Source organism: Tupaia chinensis, unplaced genomic scaffold, assembly GCF_000334495.1.
Source record: "Tupaia chinensis unplaced genomic scaffold, TupChi_1.0 Scaffold000395_1, whole genome shotgun sequence".
NCBI classification, from domain to species: Eukaryota; Metazoa; Chordata; class Mammalia; order Scandentia; family Tupaiidae; genus Tupaia; species Tupaia belangeri.
The window spans coordinates 2268833-2294370 of NW_006159897.1; the positions used below are offsets into that span (position 1 = coordinate 2268833).

Consider the following 25538-nt stretch of genomic DNA (forward strand, 5'->3'; position numbering starts at 1 on the left):
AATACGGTGTTTGAACTTTTATACATCTTTACAATAGGTTGTGATATTCAATAGGATTGATTCTCTCATTTTCCTTATCAAATTTACTTTTTCTATTTTATCTATTGATAATGTATATGTATGTAAGAATTATTTTATCAAGTTCTCCCTCAAAATAAAAATTTTAAGGGAAAAATAATTAAACATATAAATCTGATTACTGGTGTTACTTTAAAGATTATCCACAGAAGAGCTATAATCTTTCTGCATTTAATCATTAGATAATCAGACACCATTTATGAATTGAACACAGTGCATATATTTATCTAGATACTTTTCATCCAGTACAGAAACCACAATATATGTTTCTAACAACTAAATAAAAAGAATCAGATCTGGATAAAAGTTCTTTCAAAAATTGGATTGGACTAATTACAAATAATAAAGGCTTTCTTTTTATCTTTTTTAAAAAATTACTTATTTAATTCCATTTGCTGTTATTATTTTTAAATTTGACTAGAGAGACAGAGAGAGAAAGGGAAAGCAAGATCCCAGGTCCAGGAGACTCGAACCATGGTCAGGCCTGTGGGAATCAGTGCCTTTAGGCACCACGCCACCTGCTGGCCACTCTTTTTTATCTTTTAAAATAATATAAATATGACAATTTTTAAGGCAAAACACCCAGAGTCAAATGTTATAATGAAATCCAGTAAATTCTGTTTTATTTTTATATATTTTTATTGGCTGCCAGAGGATGTGTGCTCACCAGAGAAATATGGGAAGACAGAGGGAAGGGGGGAATTACTGTCCAATAGGATGTGGTCAAAATGCAATCCATTCTACTCCATTTCACCATCCTCTCAGGATGTTGAACATGCACACATACACACCTGAGTGTTTTTCAAACTGCCAGGTCCAGGGTTCCTATAGTGCTGTTGACCACGTGGGAATTGGCTCCCTTAACCACTAGGCTACAGGGCTGGCCAAACCAAAGTGACTTTCAGTGCTTCTTGCTTATAGCAATGTAACAGACACTTCACCTAATTTCCAGAGTTTCAGGATCATCAATTTTATTTACCATGGGGCAAGGAAACGGTTTCCTTGAACTTCTTTAAGAAAAATTGATTGCCTTTTTCATAAACATAAAAATGTGTGTATGCTTTCAGGCTGAGGATCACTGACATATACTTTAAAAAAAGCTAGTTAACTTTTATTTATTATTGTTATTTTAAAAATTTGCTATAGGGCACATGTGTTCACCAGAGACAGAGAAGGAAAGTGAGAAAGCAAGCCACCAGGTCAGGACTTGAACCATGGTCGGCAATGTGGGAGTCAGTGCCTTCACCACCATGTCAACTGCTGGCCCCAATATACACTTTTAATAAATATTTTACTACAGATAGATTAGATATCTAGCTATATGCAGTTTATATTCTTCCTACAATCCTGAGTTCTAAAAAAAAAAATCTATGTATTTTTCAAATATTATTTTTTAGAAATTAAATTTCTGGAAGTGCTTTTTATCTCAATAAACTATTGAAGTATATGTATCAAATCAAGTAGTTTATAACTGTGCTTTCTTTCTATGAAACTACTCATGAAAGAACCAGTAATTTAAAAGAAAACCAATTTAATGCAGTAAAATTTTTATCCTGAGTTTTAGATACAAGAGATTTTTCGCAACCACAGAAGGGTGATCAATTAAACAATAGTTTTTAAGATTCAGTGCTTACTTTCTGTTGTTGATGTTGTTATAATTATTTGATAGAGATGAAGGAGAGATCTTTGGTAAAGCTGAAAAATTGGATGCACCTGGGGACCTTTAAAAATATGAAAATGTTAAATTAGATAAAAAATGAATTTAGAAATTAATTATGAAATAAAGAAAAGAAATAACAGATGATATGTTTGTAGTAAATGAGTTCTGAAAAACAAAATTTATGAGCAAAACCACTAAATATCCTTTGGTTTCCAATATCCAATGTATTTCTCCTTATAAAATATAATGGATATACAGGGAATTACTTTCGAATAAAATTTATCAAATGAAATATGCAACTTGCTTTTATTCCTGCAAATCTACTAATTTAACATATGCATTTCTGTGTTTAGGTAACCGTTACTAACATTTTATACTCAATTTCCTTAAATCAATGAAATTGAAATACTCCATTTTTTTCTTAGTAGGTACCACGCACTCTAATTACGCACAACCCTGACGAACAGGTTAGAGAATGTAACCAGTGACTAAACATTTAAGGCAATGGGGATAGAATGAAATAAGAGAATACTAAACAATCTCAAGAAGTAATATCTAGCTAATGTAATCTCTGGAAAAACTGAAAAGATATAAATCCAGCTATGTAATATCAACCTTACCAATTCAAAATCTTTTGGAGAAATTTTAATTGCTACTGGCTTGTAATCAACAAGTATGATTTAAATGATTTATAATTAATAAATCTATTATATAAGAAGGTCTCTGAAGGATTTAATTTTCCTTGTAATTTTGCAAAAAATTTTTATATACTAGGCAATGTCTAGTTCATGGACTATAAAAAGCTAGAATTTAGACCAGGTAGCTCACTCATCATAAATTCTGACTCAATTTAGTAATAAGTTTTTAAAATTGTGTTTTATTTCCTCTACTCACATGCCAATGAACAATGAAACAGGCAGAAAATGATAATCTACAAAACCTGCTTTTAGGTCATTTGTATTTAGCTAAATATGTGTTTTTATAATGGGTTATATAGAATAAATGGTGGTTAATATGATTTTTTAAATATAAGAAAAATTAACTTTTGAAGTTTTATAAATTATTAAATCTTAGTAAAAATGTTTTTCTTTTGAAGGAAGTTCTCTTTACTGATGACAGGTTACAGTAAGTAAGACTTCTATTTAGGTGCCTTCTGACCAAAGTCTCCTTAAGAAGATTTTATTTTATGTAAGCTCAGAACACAAAAAACAAACCAACCAAATTTTAATACAGAATAACACAGAGAATATATTTTAAAAGTAATTGTATTAATTCTGATACTTTTAGAGACTAGTTTAAAAATGTTAATAGAAATACAAAAATAACCTGGCATTTTTGCCTTCAAATTAAGAATTCTAAATTAGGGGGGGAAAATCTAAATTGATTAAAGGCAGTGTTATAACAAGTTTTTTCAAAATATCATAAATTACAACTTTTTAGGAGTACATATATAAATCAAAACGTTCCCCATAAATGAATGCAAAAAAAGGACATTGACAATCATTTTATATAATATATATATACACACATATACATATATATATATATCTCAGAAGAAAAAAGAAAACTAAAGCTAGTAGAGCAAAAATTGAAGGTACACATCATAATATGGTGTTCTTTGTTGAAAATGACACGGTAATATCCCTGAAAATATGTATGAAATATTTATTTATTTATATACACACAAACGCACATGAGGACACACACTTTTTTTCCTTTTCTGCCAATCTGTGGCAGTTTTTATTCTTCATTAGCAACTCTACCTAAGGACCATATTAGAAGAAAGAGAATGAAATATGCAAAAAAGAATAGCATAAGCAAATATATGAAGACTATAAAACTATGATGTGTTTAGGGAATTACTAGTAAACCCAACTTGGCTGAAAGAGTAGGAATATGCAGTGACCAGAACAGAAGTTATTAAGGTACACATAATAATAAAAGGCCTTTTATGTTCTATTCAGGAACTTAGATTTTATCCAGTTGTGCTGGGGCATATTAGAAGTTTTTAATAAGGTATCAACAAAATCAGATTTGAATTCTAAAAAGATAACATAGGGAAGACAGATCACAGATTGAGAAAAACATCAGAAGATATAAAAATAACAAAGGTGAGAATTAATAAGGGCTGGACTTAAGAAAATGGACCGAGTAAGGGCAGTAAGTCTTAGATGTTTAGGAAGTACTTTTCAAACTACAGTCCATGGACTTGGGTTCTCCAAGAGCTTTTCAAGGTATCTTTCTATGAGGTCAAAGCGTTTTTCATAATAATACCAAGAGGTTTTTTAAATGTTATTTGACCTCTTTCTCTGAATGGATCTTTACACTGAAAGTGTTAAAGAAATGGTGGATAAAACTGCTGTCACTTTAATATAAATCAAAGCACGTGCACTAACTGTACTATTGGATTCTTCATCACCTCAGACTAGAAAAGTTTCATTCACGAGTGTCTATTCAGGGGCTAGAATATTCACACTGAGGAGTGCGGTAGTTAAGGAACTGGATCTCACATGGTTGACTCCAATATTTGAGTCCTGGACCTGGTGGCTTAAAAAATACACTGAGTGGGGGCCGGCAGGTGGTGTGGTTGTTAAGTATGCTGGACTCCCACATGGCCTTCTGTGGTTCTAGTCCTGGACCTGGCACTTGCTTTCTCACTTTCTCTCTCTCTCGCTCTTACTCTGTCCCTCTCTGATCAAATTAAAATGCATACATACATACATACATAAAGTTAAATAACATAATTTAAAAAAAAGAAAAGAAAAGAAAAATACACTGGATGAAGGTGGATGCAAGCCCAAAATCCCAAGAGAAGAGCAGAGGAGAAGCAATTGTGGCATGGCCATCTCCCAGGGGGCGATTTCTCACTTCTCGCCTCTCTGTCTCTGCCTCTCTGATGAATACATGCACCTTAAGGCCAAAATCTAAAACATGTAAAAAAAAAAAAAATCTCCACTGAAAAGGTAAAAATTATTGATTTTATTAATAACAATATAACTTATAACTTTTTTTTCAATGTCTGACACACTGGGAAGTTTGCATGAAGTATATCTGCTACAGCTAACACAACTATCATGAGAAAATAACCTGTGTAATTATTTGGATTGCAAGCACAACTAGTCACTCAAGACAACACAACTCCTCATGCTTTGACATAGGAGAAAGACTGCTTGCGGTTCTTGAGACCTGGTTAGTTAACATTTTCTCAAAAATGAATGAACAGACTCTGTCACTTTGAGTAAAACAATTAAAAGTTATTTGTTGTTGATATAATTCAAATTTTTAAGAAAAAATTAGAAATCTGGAAAACTAGACTAGAGGACCATGAGGTTGACAGCTCCCAGAACATGGGCTTTTCTTATAAAATTGTGGTGAGGCAAGACCCTGTCAAAGATCCTTTCTTCTACCCCCCAACCCAAGGAAACTTAAAAATAAAATAGGTGATGCTTTAACATACATGATTTTAAAAACTGCATGAAGTGTGCCAGTAATTGGAAGATCTATATAACTCAGTGAGTCAATATTTTCCAAATGACCAAAATGCAGAAAGTTACACATGAAAGACTTTAATGTAATATACAAAATGTTCATTGATATGATTATAATGAATCTTTAAAAAAATTATTTTTTTATTTAGAGATTTTGCTATAGGGCACATGCAACTCAGTGGAGAGACAGAAAGACAGAAAGTGAGAAATCACTCACCAGGGGGGTTGACCATTCTACAATCCTTCTCCTCCATTTTCCTCTAGGGATTTTTGGGTATGCAAGCACATGTGTCGAGCACGAGTTTTAAACCACTGGGTCTGGAACCTGAACCATGGTCAACTACGTGGGAGTCTAGCAATGTAAGCATTACTCCATCTGCTGATCCCTACAATTAATCTTTAAGACTTACGCCATGACTGGTCAAGTACTGAACTTAGTTATCAATTATCTGAAAATACTCTTTTTCAGTTGTATATTGACATAAGGCTGAAAATTCTGTTCTTTAATTCAAATGCTACACCACAATAAATTAAATGTAGAAGTACATTTGACAACTTACCTGTATTCTATTCAGTCAGGAATTAAATATATTTGTAAAATTGAAAAACAATGCTACTCTTAAATTTTTGTTGGGGAAAATATGTTAGTTACTTTGGATGAAAGTGTTATTTATATCAAAATATAATAGCTTCATTATATTATTTATAAATATCTTGAATTTTATTTTAATTTTTAATATGATAAACATTAATAGATATAACTTACACAAATAGGAGTTTAGTCTTTTATAATTATTGAGAATGTAAAGGGGTACTGAGAGCAATGTGTTAGAAAACTTCAGGTTTAGGAAGTAGGATCTACAAGCATTGCTGACTAAATTAGAAAGTGAAGATCAAAGAATAATTCAGGATGGCTCTAAGATGGTACCTGAAATAGGGAATAGAGGAATAGATACAGTAGGAGTAAAAATATTTTGTTCACTCTAACATAGTGAGTGACATTTTGCAAAAATGTAGAATTTAGTTTCAGGTTGAAAACAAGAGAATGCCATATCTGTGTCAATTTGAGCTAGGAGAGAAGATTGGCATAAACTTATTATCTGACTTAAATACCTCCTATGGTTAAAAAAATGATCTTCAAACAGAAATCTGTGGAATATCAATGCATTTAAGGCCTGAGATTCTGCATATAGTCATTTAAGCTGTACCCTACACCATGCCAGGGAAGGCCTTTTACATAGATCACAATGTAAAGGACAGACCCTAGAAGCACACAGTCCACACAACCAAATGTAGTGCCCCTGAAGAGGAAGACAAGATAGAGGATTAATCAGAAAGTGAGAACTGTCCTTCAAAAAAGGTGATATCATAGATTCAAGTTAAGGGAATTTCTTTAGGACATAGTTTTCAAAGAAGTCTTAAAGAGAAGTAAAACAAACTAGGTTTAAATAACTTACTTGAATCCTAAATGAATGTCAAGGAACGAACAGTAAGTACAACTTTTTTTTTTTTTTTTTTTTTTTGGGGAGAGGTTTTTGCTATAGGGCAAGCACATTCACCAGAAAGACAGAGACAGAAAGCGAGAAATCACCCCCCAAGGGGGATGGCCACGCCACAATCCCTTCTCCTCCATTCTCCTCTTGGGATCTTGGGCGCACACACACACCCAGCGTGAGTTTAAGCCACCAGGTCTGGGACTCGAACCGCAGTCAACCACATGGGAGTCCAGCGACATAGTCGTTATGCCAACTGCTGGTCCCAGAAGTATGACGATAATTTTTAAATGCTGTTATAGACATTACTAATGAATGATAATAGGCCATTTAGCTATTCTGATTCTAACTTCCGACCTAGTTTACATATAGCTCAATCTAGCTAACATTAATGTGAAGTTAAGTTTAGGTTATTTAGAGTTTGACCAATCTGTACATGAAAATCAGAGTCCTTTAGCTCTCTTTTCTGGATGCAATTTGATAATTGCATGGTTTGCTAGCAAATCTGTCCCAGTGGTTTTCTAGAAGAGAGAAGAAACATTTAGAATATTATGATGACCGGATATTAAGCCATGTACGTACCTAGTGTTAAACTAGTTTTGGCCAGTTTGGGCTAGGTATTATTACGGGTAGTGATTCCTCTCTTAAAGAAGATATAATAAAAATGTAAGACATCAATTTAGCTGAAGTGGTTTCGTAAAGAGAGAAAACTAAACCTACAACTACAACTGTGTTTGTACTACCTGAATTCCCTATGCCCAGTATGGTTCCCAATTTAAGGCTAGGTTGAACTTGTTCTTGGTAAGTTAACTGAGTATATAACAAACATGGTTACTTGGTTACTAGACCAAGTAGATAGAGAGTATCTGTAAGTATAAAGACAAGGGAAGTCTAAATGCCTACACAGCAAAACCATTATTTAAAGATTTTTATAGCCATTTTCAAACCTAACATTACAAGACAAACTTTACGAGATCTAACATTATGAAACAAAATTATTTTATGAACAAAAAGATTGACCTTAAACTTTCTCCATTTGTAACAATCATCCTAAAACAAATTCTTAGATAAAAGAATAATTTTTAAAAGAATGATCTGTTCAACTTTATTATTTTAAAAATTTGATGAGAGAGAGAGAGAGAGAGAGGGAGAGAGAAAGAGAGAAAGAAAGAGAAAGTGAGAAAGCAAGCCACAGGTCCAGGACTTGAACTGTGGTCGGCCATGGGTGAGTCCTCTGCCTTAACCACCATACCACCTGCCAGCCCACGAAAAAGAATAATTTTTAATCTCTTGAAAAATTAAACATTTTTACTGTTGTGAGATACTGACTAGCTCAGTTCAAAAAGCATTTGTTGTGTGCTTCCCATATACCAGCAGGGGTCCAGCTACTTAAAGATATATAAAAGAGAGTTTAAGGGAATTTACTACATACTGCTTCTCGTAGCTTTATTTTTGTTCTTCATTTGATTGTTAATTTTATATAGTATTTATCACATGAAACATCTCACTTTTAAAAAAATGAAACTGTAGCCACTTCTCTTCAGCCATTATGAATCTCAGTATCAAACCTGCAACTCATTTTTAAACATTATAGAAAATTTGAAGCACACACAAACATACCATGCTAGTATCTCAGCTTCAAAAATTAACATTCTATTATTCTTGCTTTTTCTATATGATCCCCTTAACCTCATTTCTCTTCTCTTTTTTGGGGGTAGGGGGTCGTAATTAATTTAAAGCAAATCACAAACACCATATTTTTACTTGTAACTACTGTAATAGGCATCCTTAAGAGATAAATCGTCTTTTTCGTTGAACTATGTGCCAGTATCAGCCCCACTCTTAATACTCAGTGCACTTTCAGTTATTTCTCAACTGTCTCAAATGTATCTTTTTCCTCAAGTTGGTTAGTTTGAATCAGGATCCAAAAAGAGTTTATGTATTTGTAGACCAGTTTTTGTAATTACAAAGACCCTTACTACTCCTAGCAACTAACTGCTCCTCTGATTTCATCTCACTATAGCTACTCTTACTTTCCATTTGTCCTGGTTCTTGCATCTGTTTATACAGTTAACTTTGCTTCATATATGTTACTATAAATTGCTCAAATTCTTTTTGGGAACAAACCAAGGGAGAAAGGAAGAATTCAATAACGATTTGTGATGCGTGGAAATATCAAGCAACTATATGAAAATTCTATACTTAATTTATATGTAATATAGTGTCTAAATTGTCCAACTTTGATAAATTTAGTTACAGCATTTAAACACTGAATCTAACACTGTTAATCTTAGTTGTGACCATTGTCTGTTTATTGAGACATGGTACTAGGTCATATATAATCTCTCCACATCAAGATTCTATCTACTGTAACTATATTACAAAAACTTCTGTTTTAGGTATAGAAAGTATTTGCTTAATCTAGGTTCATTTTCAGCATTCCAAAGAAAAATATACATACACATTTAAGACCTTACTGAATATTAAAATCAAGCAACTCTAAATATTAAATTTTGGGAGTACTGTGATTCTGTACATACATAAGGATTTGAAATTTAAAGAGCTAAAATAAAATAAAAACAAAATAGCAATTTATTGGTAAATAACCAGGTATAGAAACTTTATTCTAAGATGATTATGATGCCTATATCTTTAGGTGACAAATACCTACAAAAGACATGCAGATTTAAATAATAGATTTTTAATTTTTAATTTTTGCTATAAGGCACATATGCTTGCTGGAGGCAGAAAGTGAGAGGGAAAGTGAGAAATCACCCCCCCACCCCCCATGCTACGATCCCTTCTCTTCCATTCTTCTCTTGGTATTTTGGGTATGCATGCACATGTGCCTGGCATAATTTTCAAGCCATGGGATCTGAGACTTAAACTGTGAATTGCACCATGTGGGATTCAGACACTTTACCTCCATAACATCTGCTAGTCCCTAAATAACAGATTTTATAGTTTTTCTTCCTCTCCAGGAATGCTGTTTCTCAAACCAAATCCTACCTTATTTATCTCTCTTCTTTCGGTACATTTTACGATGAGTGTCTTTAACAGTTGTTTCATCTGACTCATCTCATCTCATCTCTCTGTTATCTTTTTTTTTTTTCTTTTTTTTTGGAGAGGTTTTTGCTATAGGGTACGTGCGCTCACCAGACAGAGACCGAGAGAGAGAAAACAAGAAATCACCTCCCAAGGGGATGGCCACGCTGCAATCCCTTCTCCTCCATTCTCCTCTCGGGATCGGGCACACACGTACACACGCCCGGTGTGAGTTTAAGCCACTAGGTCCGGGACTCGAACTGCAGTCAACTACGTGGGAGTCCAGCGACATAGCCATTACACTAACTGCTGGTCCCGTCATCTCTCTGTTATCTTATTCTCATTCCCATCAGGCTGCCTGAATCCAGGATACTATAAACAATGGTCTCTGCTCACCAAGTACCTTAAACTACTCTGTTCTTTATCCTATTCACCCCTGCAACATGTGGTACTGTTGACCATTTACTTTCTTCTAGATGCTTTTCCCCATCATGTCTATGATAGGATCCAAGTTTCCCTGAACCTTCATGATTATTCTATTTGATCCTGTTGTTCTATATCATAATGTTGGGATGCCCTATACAGCTTAGTATATTATTCCCTACATTTTTGATGAGATAATTCATAAATAAAGTTTTTATTTCCCACTGCTAGGAATATGACTCCATACCTGCATTTCTCTTTGCTCTCCAAGCTTTGGTACCCTATCTTCAACTGCATCTTAGGTACTTTATTTTTGGCTATCCCATTACCTCTAATTTTAAGGTCTCAGAAAAGTCATTCATGTCTGTTTCTTAATGAGAACAAGGTAAAATGAGAGAAAGCATGAAAAAAATTTTAAAAGATTCAAAATGTCTTTAAAAATGACAACGTAACTGCAGATTCTGAAATATCTCCCCAGATCTACAGCTTACAGGTTGCATTTGAAATTGAAGACTGGTGTTACTAATTTAAAGTAAATGAATATAAATGAGTAGCAAAAACGAAAGAATGGCTCTAGAGCCATTATCTCAACTCCCACAAACCAAAATCACTCAATCTCCCTCTTTTACTTTCAATGTTTTAACAAGGTTAAAATTGGTAACAAAGCTGTAAACTTTCTAAGAAAACTTAAGAGTTTATTTTCTGTGACCTATGAGCATTTGCCTTTTAGCATAGAAATAAAATTTAATAACAAAATTTATTAATATTTTAAATGAACAGAGGCTATCAGAGTTACAACTACTCAGTATAATTTATCTGTTGTTTAGCTCTGCAGTTATATATATGCAAACTGGGCTTACTTCTTTTTTAAAAAAATTCTAAAAAAGTGTTATGTATACAATCTTGATACAGATGGTGTAAAAAAACAAAAATAAAAACAGAATATTGCAGAGTCATCCAGATGCTTAGTGTTCATCACAACCGAAAAGTAGTATGCAATGGTTTTATTTATAAAGTGTTTCTTCTCTCCAAGCAGAGCACTCAGGGACAGAGTGCTGTAAAAATACTGTTATGGCACTAGATTAAGTTTATATTTAGTATTTCAGTAATCTATTAGGAATTCTGGTAATCAGAACACCACAAATGGCTAAGGGAGAATGTCTGAGTAAGAGCAATTGGCATGATTTTATATTTGATTTTTTTCAGCCACTCAAGCTTTACCTGGTTGATGGTAAGTTCTTTTCTGAATGTTTTCTAGTTCATGAAAACTCTCTCTTCAGAATTATTCATGACACTAACTTTTTTCAACAAATCCCTAATGTCTTTTGTCAATAGTTCTGGAGTGATTAATGGAAAAGACTAAATTAAATCAAAATCTAATGCTACCCCTACAAAAGGGAATTTTTTACTTATTTCAGGGAAAAAAAACCCAAATTAAGATATTTTCCTTTGTGTAATATTAATAATTTCAAAGGTATATAAAAATAATTATACCCAAATAAAACCAACCACAGAGAAAAAAAATTAATAGTACAAGTTAAAAAAAAAACTATAAGTACTATCTCAGAGTCATGACTAAGGAATAATGCATTAACATTACATTTTCTGGTAAAGTAAGAGTTAACCCATCAATGTAGGTTTCTCTACTCTTGGAAGACTCACAGGCTTCTATAATTATCCTACCAAAAAATCATTTTTTATAAAAACAAGATTTAACTGGCCACACATCACCAATAGAATATTAGACTCTCCATTGAATGTTAACATTTTTAGATGATAAGTCAAATTAAACAGAATAATATTTACAAAAACTAAAGAGGTAGAAAGGGAAATGTCTTCTAAGATATCATTAGAAATACTATGTTTTTGAGAAGTTATAAGAAATGAGATACCATGCCAACAGGTGGCATTGTGGTTAAGGTGCTGGACTCCCACATGACTAACCATGGTTCAAGTCCCAGACACGGCGGTTTGCTTTCTCACTTTCTCTTTCTCTATGATCAAGTTGGAGACTAATAATAATAAATAAAATTAAATAATTATTTTTAAAAATAAGATACTTAAAAACTAGATTAGAAATCCAGGTTCTGAAAAAACTAGTAAGTTTTTAAAATACAGTATTATACAAAGATGAAAATTATCAATTACGTGTTGTTATCTAGCAGAAAAATCGACTTAGAAACTTTTGAGTCAGTATTTTTTAGGTAAGTTCTAACGTTTCTAATATAGTGCTTGGGTTGTTTTGGGTAATAATTAAAAGCATGCACATATATGTGTGTGTGTGTGTGTATCTCACACTAATACTTAGAAATAATACATAAAACTTTTTTTGTAATTATAGAACCTTTTAAAATTATAGAACATTTTAAAAAAGATTAGTTTACCCTTAATATTTAAAAATATTTAGCATTTCTTCTCCAGTAACCCAAAAACTTCTGCTTTGGCCAATGCTACATGGTTTAACTTTTGATAAAAATAAGAATACACTTTTAGGGTTTTCAAAGCACTTAAATTCCTTTGTTTTATGTAGAATAGAAAAGTCAGACAAGATACTAACATGTTTTTCATATGTGCTCAGTATATAGTAGTATTTTCTATTTTCCTTAAGAAGTACCTAACATGCAAATTCTTTTTTTTTTGGTGGTGGGGGGGGGGGAGGTTTTATTGCTATAGGGCAGGTGTGCTCGCCAGAAAGACAGAGAGAGACAGAGAGACAGAAAGCAAGAAATCACCCCCACACACATACCAGGGGGAATGGCCACACCACAATCCCTTCTCCTTCATTCTCCTCTCGGGATCTTGGGCATGCATGCACACACACCTGGCATGAATTTAAGCCACCGGGTCCAGGACTCAAACCGCAGTCGACTACATGGGAGTCCAGCGACATAACCACTATACTAACTGCTGGAATCAGGAAACTGTTTTAGTTAACTCTATAGGTGTTTCGTCTACCATCATATTACAGCTTTAATTATTTTTCCTTGGCTTTTGACATTCTAGGTAGAAAATGGTTATGTGTACAAAGTAGGATAGTTGGACAGATCCCAGGCTAGTGACAGTTACTAGAAATACAATCTTCATGCCATCTTGTGGGTCAAGTGTTGTCTTTTAACAGACAGGATGACAATCTCGAGGAGGGTAAAACAAGTTGTCCTGTATCTTACTATCTTGAAGTTTCTTCTTGAGAACCTAAAATTACATGATCTCTGCTGGAATTGAATTTACCCAATTTAGATGTGCTTATAATTTCAATAAACATACAGAAATTCCAGTGTTTTAAGCTGTCATTGATCCAGGAAACAAATCTATATCCTTGTTTCCATGACACAAATATAAATAATAGCCAAAACTTTTTTCCTCTAGTTTCTACTACTAATTGCATTTTTTTGTTTTTAAATATTATCTTATTTTAATGAAATATATTCTACTTAAAATGTACATGAATGGGACTGAATTATATACCTCATTCTGTTTTATTCTCTCAACTGTATGAATTAAAGCTTACAGTTCTTAAAGACCTCACCAACATTATGCCACCCTTATTTTTATATTCACACTATCAATGATTACACTTATTTAAAGTTAGGCTGCTTCCAACTCAACTACTACAACACTGCCAAGAAGTTATATCCTTAGGGATCTGCATAAAAATTCCTCTGAGTGCAGACAGATTAAACATTCCCAATTTAATTAAATGCTGAATAATTTATAGGATGGCAATATTAGTTTACACTTCTATAATCACTACCTAAGACTCCCACACCCTAGCGAAGACTGCATCAGCACCTTTTACATTTTTGTCATTCTAATGGGTAGAAGTTTGTATCCTGTGCTTTATTTTCATTTTTTCCCTGTTTATTAGTGAGTTTATCTATCTCTGCATTTACCTGAGGGCATGTGGACTTCTTAAACTGTCTATCATCTTTTTTATCTTTTTTTTTTTTTTTTCTAAAGAAAGAGATTTTTGCTATGTGCTTACTGGAGAGACAGAAAGCAAGAAATCACCACCCAGGGGTATGCCACGCTGCAACCCCTTCTCCCCATTTTCCTTTCAGGATCTTGAGCATGCATGCCATGAGCCCAGCATGAGTTTTAAGTTGCTGGGTCTGGGACGAAACCATGGTAGACTATGTGGGAGCCCAGCAATGTAACCATTACGCCATATGTTGGTCCTGCTTTTATCTATTTTTAAAAGTCTTTGTTTCTATAAACTCATAGTAATTTATGATATATTATAGGTATTATTCTCATGTAGGATGGATGGATGGATTGATTGATTTACCTAGTTATCTACTTATTTTTAGTTTCTATAGGATGTGTGTGCTTGCCTGAGAGAGGAGGAGAGAGACAGAAACAGAGAGAAATAACACCCCTAGGCGGGAGGATGGTCATGCCACAATCCCTTCTCCATTCTTCTCTTGAGATTTTAGACATGCATGCCTATGTGCCTGGTCTAACTTTCAAGACACCGGGTCCAAGACTGAACCAAAAAGTGGGTCACATGGGATCCAGCTGCCTTAACCCCCTTGCCACCTCCTGGCCCACCTACCTATTTATTTAATAAGAGAGAAAGAGAGTGAAAGGGAGAGGAGGAGACAAGTAATTTTCACATGGTCTCAGTATATTGTAATTCTCATCCCCAGTCTCCCAGTTATCAGATGACAAGCTTGTACCATGGTGCCTGTTTAGGCTGGGCCAGAAACCAAAACTAAGCTTCTCATGTGGCCTCAGTCACCAGGTATGCTGCTCTCATGCCTGCACCACTGCAACTGCGACACTTACAGGTTTCAGATACTCGAAAACTCACATCTGACTTAGTATGTGGGTCCTTTAACAGAAGTTTTTAATTTTGATGTAACCAAAAACATTTTCACATTCTGTTCTATTATTCCTAATGATAACATTATTAGTCTCCAAAATTTTTTCTACTAGCTTTTAAAGCCTTACATTTCTTATTTAGGTCTTTAATACTTCCAGAGTTTGCCTTTACATATGATGTGTACATTAGGGATCTAGCTTTTTCTTCCTCTAAACAGCTAATTCTCCTGGTAAAATCTAAGTATTCATCTGGTTTAAGTAACCTCATTGACTTGTAGTGACACATTATTACATATTAAGTTCTCAAATACACCAGAGTCTTTTTGAGCTCCCTAGTTTATTCTAGTACTATTTTTTATTACCATGGCATTTATTAGGTTGTCAGGAAAGTCAAGACATATTTTTCTGTTTTTCTGTGCAAAAATGTATCATGACTTTCAGAAAAACCAATAGTAATTTTTAGTATGTGGTAGGTCTAGTATTCCTTTATCCTTCTTTGCCATATTTGACTTGCTAATCCTGAAGCTATTCTGGTCTATGATAATTTCAGAATAAGTTCATTAAAGTCTCTCTCTACCCCTCACCTCCTCAAAAAAAGTCAGAATAGAATTTTGAATAAGAGGCACAGAAATGATACATTTAAGGGGAAAAAAAAGAAAAACAGTATTAGTGAGTTAAATTATTTAGTATATGACAATCTTCTGCCTTCTAATTAGTTAGAAGTTTTTTCCATAAAGGTTTTACACAGGTTACAAAGGTTCTTAATTAGGTTATTACACTACTGTCCAAGTGGGTTAATAATGGTACACAAAAGGGGCCAGAAATCTATGGCTGACAGGTCAAATCCAAGTTTGTCATTTGTTTATGAAGTTTTATTGGCACAAAGCCATGTACTTGTGTTGAAATTTTGTCTAAGGTTCCATTCATGCTAAGTCAAGTTACGTTGTGACAGAATATGGCGGGCAAGCTGAAAATATTTATACTTTATTTATTTATTTATTTATTTATTTATTTAGATTTTTGCCATAGAGAGGGTGAGCTCACCAAAGAGAGGGAAAGTGAGAATTTGCCCCCCAGGGGGATGAGATGTCCCAATCCCTTCTCCTCCACTCTCCTCTTGGGATTCTGGACATGCACACACACACATCCAGCATGATTTTCAAGCCACTGGATCCAGGGCTTGAAATGTGGGCGGCCATGTGGGAGTCTAAGTACCTTAATTAAATACCAAGCTACCTGCTGGCCCCTCTCATCCTTTCTATAAAACACCGTTGACTTCTGGGTATAGAGAAAACCTATTCACTTTTACAAATTCATTTTAGATATATACTCTTCCTACATTTTCCCAAGTTTAGTAGTCTGCTGACTACTTTGGATTTCATGTAGATGACTGCATCATACACAGATAGTGAATTTCATCTTTTTTCTTCTAGTCTTATCTGGTTTGTATTCAATTTCACAATAAATTATAACTTTTTTGGATATATATGCTTTATCAAGTAAGATAAATCTCTTCATACTTACTTTTCTGAGTCTTTTCACATACAAGTATAAACATCATCAAAAACACTTTTTTTTGTATCCTGGTAAATTATCACTTGGCCACCTATGACACACCTCTATACAGTTCTTTCACAATTATAGTGAACAGATACTGTTCATGTTTTAACATTTGGGATCCCTATTACACCGGTAAATTCAGTAAAGACAAGGACTCTTTTTTTTTTTTTTAAAAGAGAGATTTTTACTATAGGATGTGTGCACTCACTGGAGAGACAGAGAGACAGAATGCGAGAAGTCACCCACTGGGGGAACGGTCATACCGTAATCCCTTTTCCTCTATCTCCTCTTGGGATTTTGGATACGCATGAACACCCAGCTAAGTTTTAAGCTGCCAGGTCTGGAACTTGAACCAAGACTGACTACATGGGAATCCAGCGATGTAACCATTATGCCATATGCTGGTACCATGACAAGGACTCTTAATGATACTACTGTACATCTCTAGTATATACCTTCATTCTCTAATATTTATGTGTGTAGTGTGTTAGGTACTATATAACAAACTGCGTTATCTTTTATACAATGCAATTATTGCAGTTATTTGAATAAATAAAAATGACATTGTACGAGCAGAGAACAAGATTAATATTAAACTATATATAATTAGTCTTATCATTCAGTAATTTTAAGAAAAGATTCCTCAACCTTTACGACTATGGTATTTTTATATGACTTCTCAAGCAATTTTAAAATTACAAAACCTAAAGCTTTAACATAAGTTGGAAAATTCTACTCTTATAGTAAGTTCTACTCTTGAATTACATAGAACTAAGAAATCACCTCCAGTAATTAACATACTTAGGCACCTTCTCATGACAAATTTAAACAAAAAAATCTTCACACACTAAAAAAAAGATAGAAAATCTCAAATTAAAGGTATATTTCAATTTTGAGAAAAACTACACAGAAGGTTTTTTTTTAATTTGCTAGGTTAGCATTTACAGAATTATTACTGATTTATTTAGAATCATTGTTTTAAGGACTTCAAAATACAGATTCAAAATCCATTACCAGAAAATCTGAAATTCCAAAGCTCTGAAAACTTAAAAATTTTTTTCACAAGTCATTAGGTGGGAACCTAAACTGGTATCAGGCTACTTGTAGTTCTTATTTTCTTCACTTGGCTGAAGGAATATTAATGCAACTCTATAGAAACACTACATTAATAGGTGACACACTTCTCAAAAATTTCCAATCTGAATATTAAAACAGCTTGCCTTAAGTATTTTTGATAATGGAATGTGATGTGATCATTCTAAAATAGTTAAAAAGAATCCTAATTCTTCCCTCATTTACTGTTAGAAGCAACTCATATTTCTCAATCTGTACTTGTGCTTTTATATTCTAAACATTTAAATAAGTAAAATATTATTTTCACATCAGATTCATTTTGATGAAGAAGTATTTTCTTAATAATTTTCTAAAAATCACAAAAATTAAAAAAAAGGGAAACATTGTTTAGTGATTTGACTTTACTAGACAACACAAATTTCTCATACTATAAAATATATTTGTACTGTACCTTATTCTAAAAGAGATTTGAACTGGGAACTTTGAAAATTGTAACATTAAGTATAAATATAGATAACTTGTATACTAATAATAAAACATTAAAAAACAAAGAAGGTATGTATTTTTGCAACATATAACTAAGTTCTTTTTTATTGTTCTGGATTTCTTTACCTGAAATCAAAGACTTCGAAATAATACAATAAACCACAACAGGTGGGGGCACTTACTTTGGAGCAGAAGGACCCCTTGGCCACGTTCCATCTTCATTTTTCTGTTCTATCACTAACACCTGCAAATATGATACAATAAAAGGATATTTTTCCATAACTCTGAAGTTATAATAGCTTTAAAAGATTATCTAAATACACTAACAAATTAAAGTAACTCTGATTATTCAAAGGACACAGTAGACAAGGTGAAGAGCTTTCCATACTTTGATTCCAAAGCTGGGCAAGGGAGACAAAAAAACAAAAACAAAACCAAAAAAAACCAAAAAACCATCCTGACAGTGAGAAGGAAAGAGGCAAACTATGGAGAGAATTACTGGTTTTCTGACTTTAAGTATTACAAAGTTCACATTAAATAAACAGATTATAAATTTCCTGAGTTTGGGGAATATCTTTTCTATTTGTATTTGTAGCTTCTAACATAGAACTGACTGTGCAACTAACAAAAGTTTAATTAATGTGTGCAGTTGTTGAACATACTGATGTTAAACATACTGATAAATGATTTTCGCTATTATTATGTAAATATTGAGAAACAGTAACATAGATAACCCTCAATTACATATAATTTATTTGATGCTTTGAAATTAGTGTGTATTTATATTATTACTATGCAAATAATAGAATCTTTTAATATATAAATGACAGAGTCAGATTTATGAGAATCATAATGAAGTGCCATGTTACAGTATAATCGAGGTAGACAAAAATCACCTCTATTAAATGAAAAGTATAGGCTGAGGCAGAATTACACTTTATTCTAAAACATCCCAATATCCTTCCTCGCATCTTCCAGTCTAAAAAAGGCTTTCTTCTAGTTTTTGCTATGGATGAGTCTGTGCAAATAAAAACATAGCAAAAATAATTTAATCAACAAATGAAATATGTGATACTATTAATAAGTTAATATTTGAATTTCCACAGGAAAATTATAATATGTGCAGTCTTCAAAAACTTCATGTAAAATACATATTATAAAAAAATTCTACAAGGATTTCAGTTTGGGGACCAAAATAAATCCGTATTTTAATTTCACTTTTCTATAAGCTTTTTAAAGACCTCCTGGTATAGACAAAAGGACTTGAAATAAATTCAAGGAATTACAAATTTGAATACATTCTACTAATACACATTCAGTTTCATTAACTCTTTTTAAAGTTGCATTTTGTAACCTACTCTACATACTCTCAGGAATACATTGTGGGGGGTACTATATATTTCCAGACAGTTTATTAATATATGTTGACATCTGTATTATAACCAGGTAAACTGTTATTATGCTTCAAAATGTATGGGACAAATAATAAAATAGTGAATTAAATTAATGGAACTGGGAGCCAGCAGGTGATGTGGTGGTTGGGGCACCCAAATAGCTGACCATGATTCTAGTCCTGGATCTGGCCGCTTGAAAATCACACTTGGCATGTGTGTTTGCATGCCCAAAATCCCAAGAAGAGAATGGGAGAGAAGAGACTGAGGCATGGCCATCCCCTTGTTGAATTTTCACTGTGCCCCCTCTGTCTGTCTGTCTGTCTGTCTCTCTCTCTCTGGCGAATGCACATGCTTTGTGGCAAAATCTAAAAATAAATAAATAAATTCATGGAACTTGTTGAAAGAGCATGCTAATTAAAATATTATCTTAAAAAAACCTAGCATTTTATTCATTTGAAAAACACATACAAAGAAAAAAATTCACTATGTGTCTACCATATTGATCCTTTTCTTGATCACATTCTTCTTCCTACTACTCAGACAATAAACCATTGTCTTAATCTTCTATTTATCATTTTGGTATAGTTTTATATACTGTTAAAGATTTATAAAATAGAATTAATGATTTTTAACTTCTGAAGAAAGTTTTCCTTTACTGTAACTTAAAACTATAGCAAGATCTACACATAAACTGTATATAGAAGTACATATACATAATCTTTATGGTTATATGGTCAGTTATAAAACAAGAGATTTTGTTACCAAAATTTTCAAAGTGATATATTTAATATTGCTGTTTAACCATAACATCTAATTTCTAATAATAATCATCATTGAAATTCATGTTTTTACAAACAGGTCATTAGTGTCGAAGGCCATCAGAGATGTTCAAATTCACTCCTTCATTTGAATGTATCATTTTCTGAATGAAACTGTTTAGAATTAGAACTTTAGTTCAGGATAAAAATAGTTTTAGAAAGATTTAAAAATTTAATTATACACACGCACACAAAGAGCAGAGGGAAAGACTTTATTTCGGAATACAACATCTTCAAGAATATTTCTTTGCTTCATTTTCTAATGAGGATACCACCAATTTTAGTTAAAAAAAAAAGTTTGGATAGTGTTTATTTATCATCAATCAGAAAAGAGGAGCTATAAAATCTGGAAATTTTAATGCGTATCCCTTGAAACATTACTGTCCTGAAAGATCAGAAGTCCTTAAGGACATTTCATCTTACTAAACTAATTTTATACTTTTATCTGCAAACTGATAAATACACACCTATCAAGAGACTCAGTCTCTTTGGCACAGTTAGTAGTGTACTAGACTACCAAAGTGGAAGCCATATGCCAAGTAGTTCAACTCCCTGGCCTGAAAACAGACCAGGCACGTTCACATGCACCTAAGATTCTGGTGGGCTGGAGGACTAGAGAAAGAGGATTGCTGCATGACCACGCCCTATAGAATGTGTTTCTCTCCCCAATATACACGCATGTACTCTGTCAAAAATGGAAAAAAATAAATGAATAAAGCTATTTGGAAGAAAAAAGAGAAAGTGGGGAGGAAAGAGGGTAAGAACAACAACATCAAATTATTGAATTTCTCTGTTTCAGTTTATACATGAAGGGGAGAATAACTTCTATTTCACAAATTCCCTGAAAAGATTAAAAATTTTTTAAAAATATATTTCAAATTATACTGATGAAACTACCTCAAGGCCTAACAGATGGTAACCAAGAAGAAAGATGTATAGCTACTGAAGAAAAAAAAAAAAAAAAGGTGGCTAGCAAGGGAGGGGAGTGAAAGCTAATCAGGAAAGTTCCAGGGTCCTCACTTCAGCTTCAATCATGTGACTTTCCTTCTTATTACAGTATCTACTGGAGTTACTAAGTTCATTTAAGAATGGCTAAAATAAGCTTGCAAATCACTTTTTCGCAGTCTAGTGCAATACTGAGATATAATAGGCATTTGCTAAAAATTAATTTCCCTTGATTTTTTTGTCATAACTCAGTACCATATTATTGATTCCGGTAATACATTTTAACACACAAAATGACCACTTTTACATATTGGCACACTGGGACTCTGTTAGGTACTGAAAATAAATAGGACAAACAGTTTAAAATCAAGGACTGGCCCTGTAGCACAGAGGTTAAGACCTATGCATAGGGAGCCACACCCCATGTAGCTGACTGGTTTGAATCCCAGTCTGGCAGCTTGACAAACATGCTAGGCGTGTTACATACATGCCTCAAATCCTGAGGGAACAGAGAAATTGATTATGACATGAGCAAACTCCACTGGGGGACACTTTCCTCTGTCTCTAGAAAATGCGCACACCTTCTGGCTATTTAAAAGCAAGTCTAACTGGGGCCAGTAGGTGGCATGGTGGTTAAGGTGCTGGATTTCCACATGGCTGACCATGGCTCAAGTCCTGGACCGAATGGCATATTTTCACACTTTGTCCTTCTCTCTCTCTGGTGAGCACATGTGCCCTGTAGCAAATTAAAAAATAAATAAATAAAATTAAATAATTTTTTTAACCAAAACGAGGATCTCATAGGTGATTTAGAGAGCTTAACAAAATAAAGTATACAATGAATGATTAAAAAAAAAGACATAAATAGGCCCAGCCACAGTAGCATGTGTAGCATGTGTTGGTAGATGCTGCTACTTAGCAGACTGAGGCTGTCAGGGAAGCCCCAGTTCCACTCCTAGTCCATGCTAAAAAAATGGGTGCAATGGCACCCACCTGTAGCCCCAGCAATTTGAGAAGCTGAGAAAGAAGGATTGTGATTTTATACTATGTGTGGGCAACACAGTGAGACTCCATCTGAAGGAGTTAGGGTGCTGGTACACACTCTCTAGTCCCAGCCAACCAGAAAGCTGAGATAGAAGGCTGCAATTTAGCAAGACCCTACTGTTTTTATTTATTTTATTTATTTATTTACTTACTTTTTTTTTTTGAGAGATTTTCACTGTAGGGCGCGTGCGCTCGCCAGATAGACAGAGAGAGACTTAGAGACAGAAAGCAAGAAATCACCCCCCAGGGGGGATGGTCACACCGCAATCCCTTCCCCTCCATTCTCCTCTTGGGATCTTGGGCACGCATGCACACGCGCCCGGCGTGAGTTTTAAGCCACCGGGTCCGGGACACGAACCGCGGTCAACTACATGGGAGTCCAGCGACATAGCCATTACGCTAACTGCTGGTTCCCCCTGTTTTTATTTTTTTATGAATTATTTTTTATTTAATTTAATTTATATATTTATTTATTTTTAATTTGACCAGAGAGAAACAGAGTGAGAGAGAAAGAGAGAGAGAGAGAGAAAGTGAGAAAGCAAGTCAACAGGTCTGGGACTTGAACCTCAGTTAGCCATGTGGGAGCCTAGCATCCTTAATTATCAAACCACCTGCTGGCCCCAAGTTTTTATTTTTTCTTAAAACATGTACATAAATCATTATGAAAGTTAAGGGAGCACTTACTTTTCTAAAATAGAAGCATCCTATACCTGAATGGATATTGAGAAAAACAGGGAAGACTAAAGAGATGGTGTGACATTCCAGTTGGAATTTGAAGGATAAATAATCTAACCTGGTCCGCCTTCATGATGGGATCAGATAGTTACATTAACTATCTGATTGGTTAAAAGGACTGTTTGCTGGACAAATTCAGGGACGATGTGTATAACAGCAAATGAAAAAATGCTAGAAACTAAGCAAGAGGTTAAGTCATGATTTGTATGTATAGGGTTAAAGTGCCTGGACTTTATAATCTAAAGAAACTGGAAGGGCTTATGAAAGGGGAAATTGTAAGATTATCATTTTAGAATGAGTATTCTGCCACAGCTAAAACTGAGTGAACACACAAGCCTGGAGGGAGAAGGATCTGTTAAGAGTCTACGAAAGGTAAGAGACAGGAATGGAACAGAAAGAGTAATTCAACAGATATTTAGGAGGCAGAATCAGCAGAGATTGCTGATAGTGACTAAACATCTTCATTTCTCATTATATTTACTTCTTTGAATTGTATTACAAAGAAGAACACAATGAGGTTCAAGTTGGGTGGTGATACCTTCAAAGAGAAGTTTGCAAACTACAGTCCACTTAGTTGTTGCCTTCTTTTGTAAACAGTTTTATGGAAACATAGCTACACTCATTTGTTTAGGTATCATCACAACATAGGATTGCTTTTGTGCTACTTACAATGGCAGAATTATATATCTGTAACAGAAATTTCATAGCTTTCCTATACAGAAAGTTTGCTGTCCCATAAAGTAATAATACTATATTTCTTTTTTTTTAATCAAAAAGTATTTCTTTTTAAGAAGTAGATTCTTTCCAAACTCAAAAAGAGAATCAGAAGTTATAGTTAGTATATCAGCAGGGATAGACAAAAGCTAGTTAGAAAAAGAAAGCCAGAGATAGTAGAAACTGTCATATGTTCTCAGATATTAATTACAGTTGTGAATCAAAAAGCTTTATATACAGTATGTTTTAAGAAAAGGTATCCCCAAACAATACCTGTCCTTGGTATAAACCAGCATCCTGAATAGTGCTGTCTGGCTTATTCAGTGGTTCAAATGTATTACTCATGTATTTGTTCCACAATCTGGTCTCCTTTTCATCTGGAATACTGAAGATTTTTCTTATTTCTTTCTCAATTGTATCTAGATTTAAGGAGCAAAGATGTAAATTTAATATTTTAAAATATATCAGATACAGCTAAACACTTACCAGCATAAAAATTCTAAATTTAGAAAAGAATAGATGAACAAATATGTAAGAAATAAATATTGGGCCATTGGTAATTTATGATGCATTTTTGCATAGAAAAGCATAGAACAATACATCATGACTTTCCCAATGACCTAACACTACCCAAAGTGATCTACAAATTAAATGCAATCTCTATCAAAAATACCAGTGACTATTTGCAGAAATAGGGAAAAAAAAAAAACATCATAAAATTTGTTTAGAATCATGAAAGACTCTAAACTGCTAAAGCAATAACAAAACAAGTGTTAGAAGCATCATACTACCTAATCTCAAAATATACTACAAAGACATAATAAACAAAACTGCATGGTACTGACACAAAGAGACATATATACTAATGAAAGGTAATAGAGAATCAAGAAATAAATCCAAGAGTACACATTCAACTGATTTTTGACAAAAGTCAATTGTCAAAGGAAGAGATGCAAACAGCTAAAAAGCATACAAAAATGCTAAAAGGGAAAGTTAATAAAATCACAATGAGGTATCAAAGAAATGATTACTTAGGGACTTTTAAATCATAAAAGGTTAAAAAAAATCAATCCTGTAACACTAAAATAATTTATGCCATAAAGGATGAAGTTTTAACTTTTGACACACTACAAAACTCAATATATTTTCTAAAAAGATATGTAGGAGGTAGAGATTAAAGTATGATTAAGAGATGCTATAGATGGGGGTCTGCAGGTAGTGTGGTGAAGTTCTGGACTCCCACATGGCCAACTTTGGTTCAAGTCCTGGATTTGGCAGCTTGCTTTCTCACTTTCCCTCTCTTTCTCTCTTGGTCTCTCTCTCTGGTGAGTGCATGTAGCCTATAACAAAAATAAATTAAATTAAAGAATAATTTAAAAAAATTATGTATTCAATTTTATTTATTCATTAATTTCTTTTAATTTGACCAGAGAAAGACACACAGAGAGAGAGAGAGAAAGTAAGAAAGCAAGCCACCAGGACTGGGACTCAAACCATGGTCGGCCCTATGGGAGTGTTCAGCACCTTAACCACCATGCCACCTGTTGGCCCCAAAGAATAATTTTTTAAAGAGATGCTACAGATGTTAAATATTTTTCATTACAACATAATGAACTTAAGAATAATGTATATGAGGGAACTTCAAAGTTTATAGAAATGAAATTTAAGTACAACTTAATTTTGATGTAAAAAATTGAAATCCATACATAATCTTACAATAATATGCATTTTCTTGACCCTTTAGAAGACCCCCTATACTA

General features: G+C 33.6%; 1 protein-coding gene across 4 annotated transcripts in view; it reads right to left on the reverse strand.

The window, feature by feature from the left end:
* USP15 (ubiquitin specific peptidase 15) overlaps positions 1 to 25538 on the reverse strand; it is a 152410-nt gene that overhangs the window by 57076 nt on the left and 69796 nt on the right. For 3 of the 4 annotated variants that reach the window (XM_014590038.2, XM_006154146.3, XM_027774067.1), the window contains exons 5-7: positions 24052 to 24197; positions 18311 to 18372; positions 1713 to 1799 (exon numbers count right to left, since the gene is read on the reverse strand). In XM_014590038.2, the coding sequence (XP_014445524.1) occupies positions 1713 to 1799; positions 18311 to 18372; positions 24052 to 24197 (295 nt within the window). The remainder of the gene's footprint in view (positions 1 to 1712; positions 1800 to 18310; positions 18373 to 24051; positions 24198 to 25538) is intronic. The other variant, XM_006154147.3, reaches the window with a different exon arrangement.